Source organism: Euleptes europaea, chromosome 3, assembly GCF_029931775.1.
Source record: "Euleptes europaea isolate rEulEur1 chromosome 3, rEulEur1.hap1, whole genome shotgun sequence".
NCBI classification, from domain to species: domain Eukaryota; kingdom Metazoa; phylum Chordata; class Lepidosauria; order Squamata; family Sphaerodactylidae; genus Euleptes; species Euleptes europaea.
The window spans coordinates 35,978,186-35,991,827 of NC_079314.1; the positions used below are offsets into that span (position 1 = coordinate 35,978,186).

The window sequence follows — 13,642 nt, forward strand, 5'->3', positions numbered from 1 at the left end:
TGGATTCAGACTTTTTCCCACACCCTCAGTGTTGCTTATTACAAGTGCTTCCCCTTTTCTCATGTGTCCTCCACCCCATCTAGTTTCTTCCTGGATTCCCTGACTGTATATTAATCATCTATTTTCAACTTTGCTGATGGAATGAGGAAGAGGGCTATTTGTCATGTGCCCAAATGATAGGATCCTCCACTTCCTCACACTGCCTGGGCCCTTTTCATGAAGTTGCTGCTCTGTTTGTTGTTTTCTTAGAACTGCAGTCAGCTGGGCACAAAACACTGAGGATCCCAGCAAATGTTTAACAGCCCAGCTACTTCTATGCTCAGTAGTTGTGGTAGAACCAGCTGGGAAATGATGGACCCATCTGTCCCAGGGGATGACCCGCAAAAGAGCTAACCCTGGTGGGCCATCCAGAGAAGCTGCCTAGCTCAGTTACAGAAATACTGAAACTGCTGCAGATAAGGCTCTTATGGCTTAACGCCAGCCACTGTAAGAAACTTTTACATCTCCTCCCCCTTTTTGTTTTAACTTCTCTTGACATCCCTTTTGGTCTGGTGACTCTCTAAAGAGTCACTGTTACAGGGTCTAGATCTCTTTCTAACCACCCTTTCTCTTTAAAATCCTATAATGATGTTTAGAGCTGGCCACAAACCAATCAGTTCACTGGGGGAAGAACATCTGCTGTGCCCTCTTCCAATTTAGCTTAACTTCTGAATACTTAATTTCATGACTTCGATGCACAATTGGTAAGAATGATTTCTTCCTGTCATAACACAAGATTCGGTTACAAATATCCATTAACAAATTAACATAATTTGTTAATGGATATTTGTAACTGAATATGAACTAACTTGTAAAAAATAAAAAAATTATTAAAAAAATAACACAAGATTCGGTAAACCCAAAATGAGCACTGTGTTAATAAGGGCTGGATTATTTCCAATGTCATGGATTTTTTTAATGGTATCACAGTCATTCACATGTCACTTTAATAAATGGGCACTGATGCACTGTGAGACCTCAGTAACACGTTGCGTTTCTTGCAAAAGGGAACGTCACTCCAGACGTTGCAGCGAGTTAAAAGTTTTATTCAGAAAGTCAGCAAGTTCAGCAAGTCATAGAAACCTACGGCTAGAATACAGGAATGGGGAAATGTCGGTACATATATAGGGTAAATACAATGGGATTGAGTAGGTTTTTGATACAAAGAAACAATACAGAAGTTAACTGCCAGTAACGACTTAAGACAACGCATACAGGAACTTCACGCATGCAATAACTGGCTGATCTTCCCGAGCTCCCGGCATTGTTCCGCGGGACCTGGTATCAGATCAGCGATTACTTGGGCGGGTCTTCATTGAGGTGCAGATGCTGGGCGGGGGACCGAGTGCAAACGGGGAGGGACGGAGTGCACAAAAAACTCCATTTTGTTTGTGCGGGGAACCATCTTGATTTTACCCGGGGTCGACAGAGAGTCTAGCTGACATCTCACCTCCCCAAAGGCCCCCCCCCCCCGGGTTTCCCGGTTTGTCGGGACAACTTCGGTGGAATTCAGCGGTCAGGATGGGGGCGTTTACGTGCATTGCGGAAACCCATTCGTCATGACTAGAGTTCAGGTGCTTCCAGTGTACAAGATATTCCAGCTGACCCCTTCGCAGTCTGGAATCCAGGACCTTAGAGATTTCAAAGTGCTGTTCCCCTTGAACCATGATAGGGGTTGCAGCCGTGGGTTCGAAATGCCAATCGGGGGCAGGCAAAAAGGGTTTCAAAAGACTAACATGGAACACCGGGTGTACTCCCTGTAAGGTCTTAGGGAGGTCCAATTCCACGGTGACCTCATTTATAACCCGGGATATTGGGAACAGACCCGCATACTTCTGACACAATTTTTTACACGGGCGCAAGGACCTTAGTTCTTTGTGGAGAGATAGACCTTTTCCCCGACCTTAAGGTCCCACTGGGGCGCACGGTGCTTATCCGCCTGTACCTTGTACTTCTCCTTTGCCTGATCCAAATATTTTATTAACCAGGGCCAGGTATTTCTTATGGTGTTAGCCCATGCGGATACTTCCAGGGGGTCTCCCCCCGGCGGGAGAGGGACAGCCCCCAAAGGATCAAATTCTATCCCATAAACTGCCTTGAACGGGCTCAAGCCAGTCGCGGAGTGTACCGAGTTGTTGTAGGCATACTCCGCTATCGGTAGCAGGTCGACCCAATTGTCCTGGTGGTAGTTAGCAAAACAACGCAAGTAGCATTCGATCACTGCATTGACCCTTTCAGTCTGCCCATCCGTCTGCAGGTGATAGGCAGATGACAAACCCTGTTGTACTCCAACCAGCCCTAGGAATGCCTTCCAAAATTTACATATGAATACCGAGCCCCTGTCGCTCACGATCTTCCGTGGAAAGCCGTGTAGGTGGAAGATCTGTTGTACAAACTAACAGGCCAATTTGTGGGCTGAGGGCATTCCTTCGCACGGTATTAGGTGGACTTGTTTTGAAAAAAGATCAGTGATAACCCAAAGAACCGACTTGCTCTGACTAGGGGGGAGGCTAGTGATGAAATCCATTCCGATCACTCGCCAGGGTGCCTCCGGAGTCTCTAGAGGTTTTAACAATCCGGGAGACTTCCCCATCAGGCGTTTATTTGTGGCTCACGCTGGGCAAGACTTTATAAAACCATCGATGTCCTGGCGCATCCCTATTCACCAGAAACGACGTCTCACCAGGTGCAGGGTTTTGACAAAACCGAAATGCCCCCCCCCCCCGTCTTGGAGCTGTGGCTCCACTCTAGTACCTCTCGGCGCAGCTTCTGGGGGACATAAGTTTTACCCTCTGGGGTACCGTTCTCCTCTTCCCCCTGAGGAGACAGGGGCTTATCCCCTCGCTCCTCCTGAAGAGCTTCCTCCCACCTGGCTTGGATGGCCGCGGGAAGGTCCCCTGGAGTCGTCGGGGGCGGAGCCAGCCCCACCCTGTGGGGGGTCCGGGGCTGGGTTCGAGGCCGCCGCACGGGTCAGAACTCCTGCGCTGGCCCCTTCCGGGTCCAAGCCTAGGTGTTCCGGGGTAAAGAGGGACCCTACCGGCCGTTCGACTATGCAGTTGTATTACGGCATGCGGGACAATCCGTCCGCCAAACTATTTTGTTTTGTGCGGGGAACCATCTTGTTTTTACCCAGGGTCAACAGAGAGCCTAGCTGACATGCACGTTTTCCCAATGAATTTTTTTTTTAAAATAGAGATCATCAATACAACACTGGGCATGAAGCTCAGCCCTGGCAGTTTCACAATGGAAGAGATGTCGTTAAGCTACAAGAGTACAATCAGGGAGTCAAGGGGGATATGCAATGTTAGATATTGCATTTACTTAATACTATGCATTACTCTTCTTTGATGCCCCATTTCATGACAAAGGTTACGGTCTTGATAGATAACAGTGCAGTAAATTTTAGTAGTTGACTGTTGCTTCTTGTTCCGGTGGGTACAAAACGGATGGTATGTGTACCTCGGTTCGGAGGCAAAATAGAGGTTTTTTTCATTTTCTCTATTGGGACAACTCTGCTGTAGGAACTTGAATGAAAGTAATTATAGTTGACTGTTTAGGCAGTTTCATCATTGGATGCCTGCTGAGATCATGGCTGTGATAATATTTGAGCATCAAAGCAAAATTTCATTCTGAACGTGCATTCGAATTTTTAAAATCTGAATGGCAAACTACTTTGCAGGCAGACTCCTTTTTGCATTCAGTTTACAAGACCTGTTCTGGATTTCTTTTAGGGGAGGAGAGCTGGAGTCGTATGAGATCCTCAGCATCTTCCCCCAACAGGTGTACAACAACAATTCTATGACCCTGGAGGAGTGTGGGTTGGTCCCCAACGCCTCCCTTCTTCTGAGGAGAAAGGCCTCTCCAACAAAATTGCAAGGGCAACAGCTGTAACGGTTTGCAGTGGATGATTCATCAGGCTTGGCTGCTGTTCATCTGTCAAGGAAGTAGCGTGCCTCATTCTCCTTCCCTGGGTAGTCTCTGCTCTTGGCAAGAAGGCTGTTCCTTATGGTCAGAGGGAACCATGATAGGACTGCTGTTTATGTTACATGAATGCAGCTTTCCTTTATGGGGAGATGTAGGGGTGCACAAATAACTTTGTTCCCTGGCGCTACTTTACACCCTACCCCAACCAGCCAAGTACTGTTGCCCCCCAGTGCAACCGCAGCTGCCCTGAATGTCTTTTCCTGTTATGATTGCTGGGGGTGCCCTAGAACTGGATATAAGCCAGAGAGAGCTCAGTTAGGCTAAGTGGTACAACTGGCTGCTTTTGGCATCCTTGCTGAGATTCGCAGCCTGCTGTCTTATTGGGGCCTATACTCCCCAATGGCTCCCAAGGTCGTGTGCTGCTGAAGAGTGCACGATAACTTCCTAGTATATTGTGGCCTTTCCTGGGGGGGTGGGGAATTCAAGGACATGATAAGTAAATTTGGTAGGGCACAGGTACTATTTTATGCCCTGTCATGGGAAGGGTTAAGCAGAAGAGAACCTGGAAGCCTGGCCTTCCAACTATTCTTCTTGGGTGCGATGTGCCGGGAAGGGCAAACTGGACACTCAGAACAGAAGCTCTTCCCCTTTTACAAGCTATGGTCTTTAACTAAGCCCTCTTGTTTTGCTCAACAAGGCTATGACTAAGTTCAGCCCCTCATTTGACAGAGTAGAGTTGCTCTCTTCCTACAACATGGACGCAGCCTTAAATCATCCCATTCTACCTCCCATCCCCAGGTAGATGTTCACTTAACATTCACCTGACCCACGGTAAGCCGGCTGCCTCTTTTCAGGGCCAGGATGAAGTCTTCTAAACCATTCTCCCTTGCAGGGCTAGCTTTCTTCCTTCCATGTCTTACAGTCTTGGGGGGTGAGGGAGCCACAGAGTTCAGTTGTTTACCCTGCACATCTTCTCCCTCTTAGACAAAGACCAACACTGGATGGATATTCTTGCTGGGTCTTTGTAGCAGGTCAGCCGGGGTGGGTGGTATAATTCACTTGCTTCTTTACAGTCCTTACACCTTTGTATTGCTGGCAGGGGGAGAGTGCGTGTTTGAAAACTCCCTTCCATGTAGAACAGTCAAAAAACGTTTTCTTTAAGAACAGAGTGTTCAGCCTAGAGTGGCGTCTAACACCGTATGGGCTTCGTCTTCTTCCTGCTGCGTTTACCTTTCAAGGGGCAGACAGAAAGGACTTTCACACATGCAAGTCCCCCATTTAAATTGTACTGTTCCTGAACACCGACTTAAGTCTGTTCTCTACGCCATGTCATCCAGTGGCTCAGCAACGTGCATTTCACCAGTCAAGCAGTCTCAAAGTCACAGCCTTCCTATGCCAACGTTAGACCCCCATTCCCTTTGTGTAAAACAGGTCATTGAACCAGCAAGGTCTGCCCCACGACTGCATTCCCCACCAGCAACAACTCTTCTGCTTCTCATACTTATACACCGGGAACATCCTGCTCTTCTGACATAGCAGGTTACTGGCTCCTAACGTTTACCCACCCCCAGGACCTTTGAGAAGCCAAGGTCCTCTCTCCATGACAGCTAACAAATGTTTATCTTGAGATTGGCTCTTGCCTTTCTTATGGTAAGCTCATGGACTGACTTGAGCAATGATCTAGTGTCCTTGTATGAAATACCCCCTGTCCAGCTGTGGCCTTGTAACTCTAGAAAACCTATCAAGATATTGAGAGAACAAAGCCATTTTAACAGGTAGTTCAAGCACAGATAATACAAATCTCACACCCTTTCCACCCCACCATGGCTCTAGTATAGCAGTCAGGACATCAGGTTTTTAGGTCTACTTGCCTTGTTTCGGGTGGCAGTTAGTACCACCCGATTGATTCTTCTCACTTTATTGGTTTAGCTGCTGCCCTATATCCTTCCTACCCTTTGCACAAAATCCTATTTTAGAAAAATGAACTGGCTTAAGACAGCTGTGCCAGACCTTTTCTGGCATTTAGCAAATGAATACACTTAAGCTTCCCAAACAGAGCTGGCAAATGGATTGTGGAATCAATAAGCAGGGCCCTACTCAACTTTTATCTTCCAAGTAAACATTTTTTTTAAAAGCACAGGAAGCCACAGCAGAGGTTTTTAGCAACATTTAATAGCATCTCTGAAGAGAGTACCCTTTTACAAACTTTGCTTTTAGCAGGGGGAAAAAACACCAAAAACAGCAACAAAAAAAATGCACTTGGTCCATGTTTGCGAAACGCCCACTCCCAAGAGGAAAGCATCAATTTTGGACGCAACAGCTACTGGCAGAACAGACTTCAGAAGTCATGCGCATTCTATCAGGGCACTCTGTGACTGCCCTGAATGGAATCTGAGGTCTACTCTAACCATTGGCTTAAAGCTGCTTCCCTTAAGTCTGGGCTACGCTGAAGTAGTTTTAAGACACACACCCACCCCTGTTCCTCTGGCCCAGAAGGATGTTTCAGCCCACAACCTGGTGCAGTGCTTTTGCATTACGGTATTAAAAAAAAAAGCAGGCTTTCTGCCACACTTGTTTCCTGCAACAGAACCGAAGAGGCCATGTGAAAAATAAGTGTTTGCACGTCGGAGGCAACACCCAAGCCCACGTTCAGCTTTTATAACAAAAATGGTGAAGAAAAGCTCTGATTTCTGACATCCTTGGACTGGGCAGATTTCTCTATCCAGAGAGGCACTAGAAGCAAGGCCCGGCTGCATTCAAGGGAATGTGCAAAGTGTCTTTTGGTGGATCCCCTTTCACGGCCATACTGTGTGAAGCAGGCAACAGAAGTCAGGCAGCTGGAGGTGGGGGGGGGAAAGGAGGTTCGGTTGCGCAGGGCTGGGGCAGGCTTGACGCTGACTTACAAGGTGTAGGTGGTGATCCGTCCGGAATGCAAAGTTCAAGTTTTGGATGGGAGAAGGGGAAGGGGGCTGGGGTGGTGGAAGGAAAGGAACATGCTCTGGCTAACTCTCAGGCTAACTTCAGGAACTCCTTCAGGGTGTTCTGTTCCACCGCCTCCACAAACAACTCGTAGTCCTGCCAGGTGGGAGAAACAAAGAAGCAAAACTCAATTTCAAGAATAAAGGGGGGGACACAAAGGGCTGGATCTCAAGGGTCTGTTCCACCAGTGGAGGCGCTTTCCTTCAACACAAGCCTTCCACTCATGCAGGATAAGTGTCTCCCACTGCGGACAGCACCTTCTATTGGAGAAGAGCACCACTACTAGTGGAAGAGACCCACCAGGTCCAACCCCTGGGGACTAACACACGAGCGTGATAGCTCCCAGGCTATGAGGTACTGAATGAGTTTTTACAACCCAGCAGAGGACTCCTGTAGAGCAGCAAAACCCCTCAAGCAACTTCTGTCCGCATTTCGGGGGTTACCGCACTTTGTTTTCCCAGCGATGTATTAAGAGTTTGAAAATGTTATAAAAAACATCGCTTTAAACGGGTTTATGGATACCACGGCTTATAAATGGTTGGAAGACGTCTTCACAGCTAAAGGGGCCAAACAAAGTGCTAACAGTATTTTTCATAACGTTTTCAAACTCTTAATACATCGCTGGGAATACAAGTGCGGTAACCCCCTTACTTTTCTCTTGTCTCTACTCCTGGGGTGTTTGGCAGAACCTGCCAAAGAAAAAGTGGGGGCCCAGACTGATCACAGGCTCCTCCGTGTCACTTCAATTTAGAATAAATGGGGGCATGAACAGTAGCACTGCCTCTGGTATGCAGAAGCAGACACTGTTTAAAGCTCATTACAAAGAGAACGAGGAAGGGTGTGTCATCCAGAGACAAAAGGTTGTAGAATAGAGATAAATCTGCAAGGCTGGATCCAAAGTTTTGCTTGCCAAATTAGACTTCCCGGCTTTCTGCCTCCTAAAAAATAGCTCCTGGGGTCAGGGGAGCCTAATATGCAGCTGGAGGAAGACATCGGCAGAAATCAAGGGTTTTCTACCCTCTTGCATTTCTACTTGGACACGGAGAGCCTTGGATGCTCCCATCTTGAGTTATTTTTTTAAAATCCTTTATTCAATATAAGACAAGCCAAATTGCTCAGATCGTTTCAGGAGAGCTCTCTTTCTTACTGAGATTTGGCTAAGTACCACACTGGAAATTTACCACCAGCTAGAGGACTGCAGCTTGTCTGACTATTTTTAACAACTTTTCATGCTGGCTGTTTGAGACAAGCCCCTCTCTTACCAAGCTAGGCTCCAATTCAGACGGGCAGGTCAAAGGGAATTTGCAGAACCTTAGCAATGCCTTTCTGTCAGGAATGAGTACTGGTGACTGTCATGAATGTAAGGCTTCACTGCATCCCTTCCAGGGGATTGTTGGGTATGGGGAGACCATCCTTGTGATAGTATGCACAGGGGCAGGTCACCTTAACAGAGGGTACTGGAAGTGTGGAAGTGTGCAAATAGGACTGCCTGACGAGAGTAATACCCATTCCTGGCCCAGGCAGCCATCAGGTGCCTACTGACTGCAGCAGCAGTCCTGTGGATACCATATCCTCCTCCCTGTACTTTATCAGTGTGCAGTGGCAGCAGTTGATGGTCTTCCAGCAAACCGATGCAGGAGCCATCCCTGGCCACAGGAGCTGTCCTGGCTAAAGCAAATGCACTGTTACCTGGAAGTGGCACAAAAGAATGCTGACAGCTGCATCTCCTGTCTCCCCTTTGGCCACCCCCTCCCCCAGCCAGCCACTGAGTTCATCAGACTTGTTCGGTACACCCAACCCTCTGCACCACTAGCTTTGGAGAGCTCTGCAATAAGGAGACCTGGGCAGAAGGTTAGAAAAGAGGCAAATGGTCCCCTTCTCCACCTCAGTGATTCCCTAGATTTTGTAGCTGGGAGGAGCGTAGCCTTCAAGGGGCAGCCTTCTAATACTCATATGTGTTTGGAACTAGACCACACTTCTGACTTACAAAAATCCATTTCAGGATCCTGCAATTAAAACCTAATACCCAAACACCACTCAGTATGCAATGCTCTTAAAACCACTCACAACGGCCATACCAGTGTATATGGGTGCCATCTGAATTTTGCGCCGCTGATCGTTTTATATGGGCTGTTTTATGCAGGGTAGGTATTATACACACAGTAGGCTGTAAAAACAAGCCTCGCCTGCCCCAACCTTGAGTATGAAGTTGGGTCTATAAAGGTCAAGCCGGGCTTATGCAATTTTACAGCAGCCAAGTTGTACAAACAGGATTGACTTGTGTAGATCATTATATACCAAGGGCCTAGTTTACACTGAAGCTTCTGAACATACTGTTGCATCCTCATATGTATGACGCACACGTTGTGTCCATGACTGGTCCTTATAAATCTGCAAGCTTCCAATGTACATCAAGCATCAGAAAATTCTCTTGGCAAACTAAACTGGTTACACCCACCATGAAGTACAAGCTACCCTTGTCTTTCATACATAGCCGTTAGCAAGACTCCAGGTAGCCAGTTGCCTTCTACTCACCCCACAGTACTCATCCCCATTGAAAATCTGAGGAGGAATGGCTTTTGGGTTGCCCGATTTGGCCCTCATTTCTTCCCGCAAGGCATTATCCTGGGAAATATCCACCAGATTGTACTTTATGTTCTTTCCATCCAGAATCCTGGTCACTTCGCTCTGTTGGGATTTGATCTGCAAAACACCCACCCACAAAAGGAGAAGAGTTTCCCATCTGAGCTCCCCACGCACAGCGGCAGTACAGAACACCACAGCAAAACAAAAGAGCCAGGAGCCGCTAATGTCACAGCCACACCTTGCTGGGCATGAGGACGACTCAAAACCTGGCATACAGACTGAGACCAGGAAATATAACTGCCTACGGCAGGCAGAGGAATTTTTGACTTCCATGCAAGGCCCACAAAACGGAGGCAGAAAAGTGGGTCCTGATCGAGCGTGGGAATGAGTGGGGTGGGGAAAGAAGGATCCACTCTTAAGGGGGAAAGCTGTGGGCCTCTTCCTCCGCTACCCTTCCACGGGGGTGGATTACTCCCAGTTCAGATTTCCTTCCGATTTCTCGTATGTCATATCAAGAGGTCTGGGAGAGAAAGCAGAAAAGGTTCTCCCATCTAGAGAGAAATATACACGCGCGCGCCCCCCTTGGAAAGCAAAGACGGGAGGCACATCTGGAGCCAAGAGGCGGAGACGCGGAAGCACAGCTGGAACTAGGCAAAAGGAGCCAAGGCAAGCCAGCTCCATGGCACAAAACAAAACAAAAAAGCCCAGGAAAGCGCACGCTGGCAGGAGGGAGGCGGAAAGCCCCGCGGCGGCGTTGCAGAGGAGTTTGGCTCGGGGAGAGGAGGGGGGGTAAGAGAAGGAGCCACCGCGCTCTCCTTCTCGATGGGGCAGGTCGCTGCTTACCTCCCGAGAGCCGGTCACCGAGGTGCTGTAGACGGTTAGGGAAGCCATGGTGCTGGGATCGTAGCCGCTCCCTCTCCTTTGGCCGCTGATTGTATGAGATCGGAGGGGAGGGAAGGCAAGGAAAGGGGGGAGGGAGGGAGCTGCTTCCTTCCCGCCTTGCATGTGATCGCGGAGACCAATGGAGCCGGCGGCCGTGGGCATGCGGGGGAGGAGGTATGGGAGCCGGCTGCCAGGCGATGCCTTGGAGACGACGAAGCCGGGAGGCGCCTCTCCCCCCCCCCCGCCCGCGCCCAGCAGTTTGCGGGTACCGTTTCGCTCGCAGTCTGGGCGGGTCTACTCGGAAGTAAGCTTTCATGAGGTCAGTGGGCTCCCCAATCGGCGGGCACGGGGTTGCAGCCTTCACTTTAAGATTGCTATGGTACGTGTTCCTCTAAGGCGAGTGGAGACTCCCTCCTGCTCCGCAGTACGGGATGTGCGAGTTCGTGAATTCTCCTGTATTAGGCCAGCCTTCTCTTTCTGCCCATCGTCTGCATTTAGGGTTGCCGGGCGGCAGGCCTGGAGAAAGGTGTCCTGTCCCTTTAACGAGAGCCAGCGTGGTGTAGTGGTTACGAGCGGTGGTTTGGAGCTGTGGACTCTGATCTGGAGAACCGGGTTTGATCCCCTGCTCCTCCACATGAGCGGCGGACACTAGTCTGGTGAACTGGAATTTGTTTCCCCACTCGTACACACGAAGCCAGCTGGATGACCTTGGGGCTAGTCACAGCTCTCTCAGCCCCAACTACCTCACAGGGTATCTGTTGTGGGGAGGGGAAGGTGATTGTAAGCTGCTTTGATCTTTCCTTAAGTGGTAGAGGAAAGTTGGCATATAAAAACCAGCTCTTCTTCTAATAGTGTGGAAATGGGCAGCTTAAGTTTTCTCGGTGTGGAGGTAAATAACATCCTATTAAGCCTCTATTAAAGGGACAGGACATTTTCTCCAGGCTGTTGGCAAACCTAGATTAGACCCAAGTGCTTCCTGTAAACTGAGCAGGGACCTGAATTTGGCTCCGCCAAGATCTGCTAGCTCCTGAGTATGCCACAACCAGAAAAGAGAGACCAACACTCACCCCAGCAGAGTTCCCTGAGATCCAAGCATGTTTTGTTATTTTTATGCCTTGGTATGTATTTTGGCTCTGGTTCGGTTTTAATGATGTGTTTTTCAGGGGTTGATTTGTGGTTTGATTATTTATGATGTAATTTGTTAGCCGTTTGTTAGCCTTATGAGGGCAGAAAGGCAGGATATACGTTTTGTAAATTTAATTAAACAAATCTGATGCACAGGGGCCAATCAGTGGGTCACTTTAGTGATCACCCACCATGGCCCTGGTATCCATGACTTCCCCACAAATACATGCACTCTCCAACCCACCCACTGCTCTCTGTGTGCAAAAGTTTTAGCACAAAATCTAAATTTCTTCCTTTAAAACTCAGTCTACAGCTTTCTGCCCCACTCTTCCTCTGAAGAACTCAGGATACCATGCACAATTCACCCCTTCTGTTTTATCCCTAGAACAATCTTGTGGGGTAGGTTAAGATGATGAGAGAAACTGGCTGAGAAAGAACTCACTGCATTTGGTTGGTAGAGTGAGAATTTGAACATCGATCTCCCAGCACCTCCAGATTCACATAACCAGCTCTAAAACTTAGATATTCTGATGCCTAATAAATGAAAAACACAACTGAAGCCCCGCCCAATTTTCAAGGGCACACTTTTTAAAAAACTCGCTGTGATTTCCCAAGAACAGGCCAGGAGCCCTTCATAGCTTCCCCTTAAAACACAGCTGAGCCACTTCCACACATTAAAAGATTAAAACACACAGCAGCTGTAATGGAACAGTGTGAGTGAGAGCACAACACTATACAGGTGCAGCTACTTGGATCATGTCTTCTAAGGAGAACAGTATAGATACAGGTCCATCCTGTGTACTGAGCAGAGATTTGAACTCAGCTCCCTGGCTCATACACTACCAAGAGTACATATACTACCAAGACTAGCAATGCTGCACACGCAACTATCCATGCACACACAGAAAACATCAGTACTCTAAATTCAATCCCACTTGTCACCTTGCACTGTACCTGTGAAGCCGTTCCTGAGGTTAAATACCGGCCTCTGCAGCAGCACCAAGATGGTGTACCGGCTAGTTTTAGTACATGTGAATTTGCTCTCCTGCAAAGACAACAGGGTAGGGCCCTGCATCCTCATCCAGAACTTCCTGGGACTGTTTACCATCACCCCCTCCCCATCTTTAGTTACTGCTGTATGTTTTTGTATTTCTGTACCCCAAAAGGTGGGATTTGTGAAACTACAGGAATTAAGGGGCATGTGGAATCTTTCTGACTTTGTGCCTGCACTTTTTCATGGACTCTGAACTAGTTGGGGATAAAGCAATGATAGTTGCTTTATGTTATTGCTAGCATTATCCGCAACTAGTTCAGAGTCAGAAAGATTCCACTGAAGTGATGGGAGGTAAACTCATCCCTTCCATTCCCTTTGTGCTCTCTCTCCTGGCATGTTCTTGTATCTTCTTCCTCTCTTGCCAAAAGCAACCCAGTTTCTTAAAAAGGCAGAATAGAGTTGTTTAACTTGTATGCTTTGTGTGCAGCCGGTGTACCATTTTGGTTTTTCTACTGCAAAACTTGGCTATTTGGATCAAGAGAACCATTGTTTTAAATGGTCTGGGCACAGCTTTAAAACAACCTGCTGGCTCAACTCTACTGAAGTCAAACGAACCAGGTTAAGAAGGCAAAAGCCATCACTTGACTGGGGCGGGTGAGGGATTGATTCTTGGTGGTGAAACAGGAAGCTGGCAGGTCAGAGAAACAGTTGAGTGGGGCAAAGTACAACCTTAGAGCAAGACTCAATAAAGCAGTGCCTCCACCTGAACAGCACACCTTTTGAAAACGAGAAAACCCACTTTTATTGAAAAATATTATGTACAAATGCAAGGAAAAGGTGTCCTCTTTGGATTCGAGCACAACCGCGTTTAAAACTATGTACCTGAGAATTTGCATATGTGTTATGCAAGCTCTGCCAAATATTGCAACAACCACGCAGCAAAGGTCCTTTGGCTTGCCTATGGTTAAAGAGCCCCTTCTCACTCAAGAACCGGCCCTGAGGAGGCAGACATTATTAAAGGATGACGTACCAAATTTCTGAGAACCAATGGGAATTTGGCATTTTCTTTTACTCTAGAAAAAGCTCTCTTAGGCAACAACAGTACTGGAAAAC

General features: G+C 47.9%; 2 protein-coding genes across 2 annotated transcripts in view; one reads left to right on the top strand and one right to left on the bottom strand.

The window, feature by feature from the left end:
• UBXN11 (UBX domain protein 11) overlaps positions 1-3,930 on the top strand; it is a 34,947-nt gene extending 31,017 nt beyond the window's left edge. Inside the window, exon 15 of the mRNA XM_056847295.1 lies at positions 3,771-3,930. Coding sequence (XP_056703273.1) covers positions 3,771-3,930 — 160 coding nt within the window. The remainder of the gene's footprint in view (positions 1-3,770) is intronic.
• Positions 3,931-6,920: 2,990 nt separating this feature from the next.
• Positions 6,921-10,442, bottom strand: SH3BGRL3 (SH3 domain binding glutamate rich protein like 3). The gene is made up of 3 exons (XM_056847296.1): positions 10,372-10,442; positions 9,478-9,645; positions 6,921-7,038 (listed from the first exon to the last, which is right to left on the bottom strand). Exons 1-3 carry the CDS (start codon positions 10,417-10,419, stop codon positions 6,973-6,975), a joined length of 282 nt encoding a protein of 93 aa, XP_056703274.1. The 5' UTR covers positions 10,420-10,442; the 3' UTR covers positions 6,921-6,972.
• Between the last annotated feature and the right edge of the window lie 3,200 nt (positions 10,443-13,642).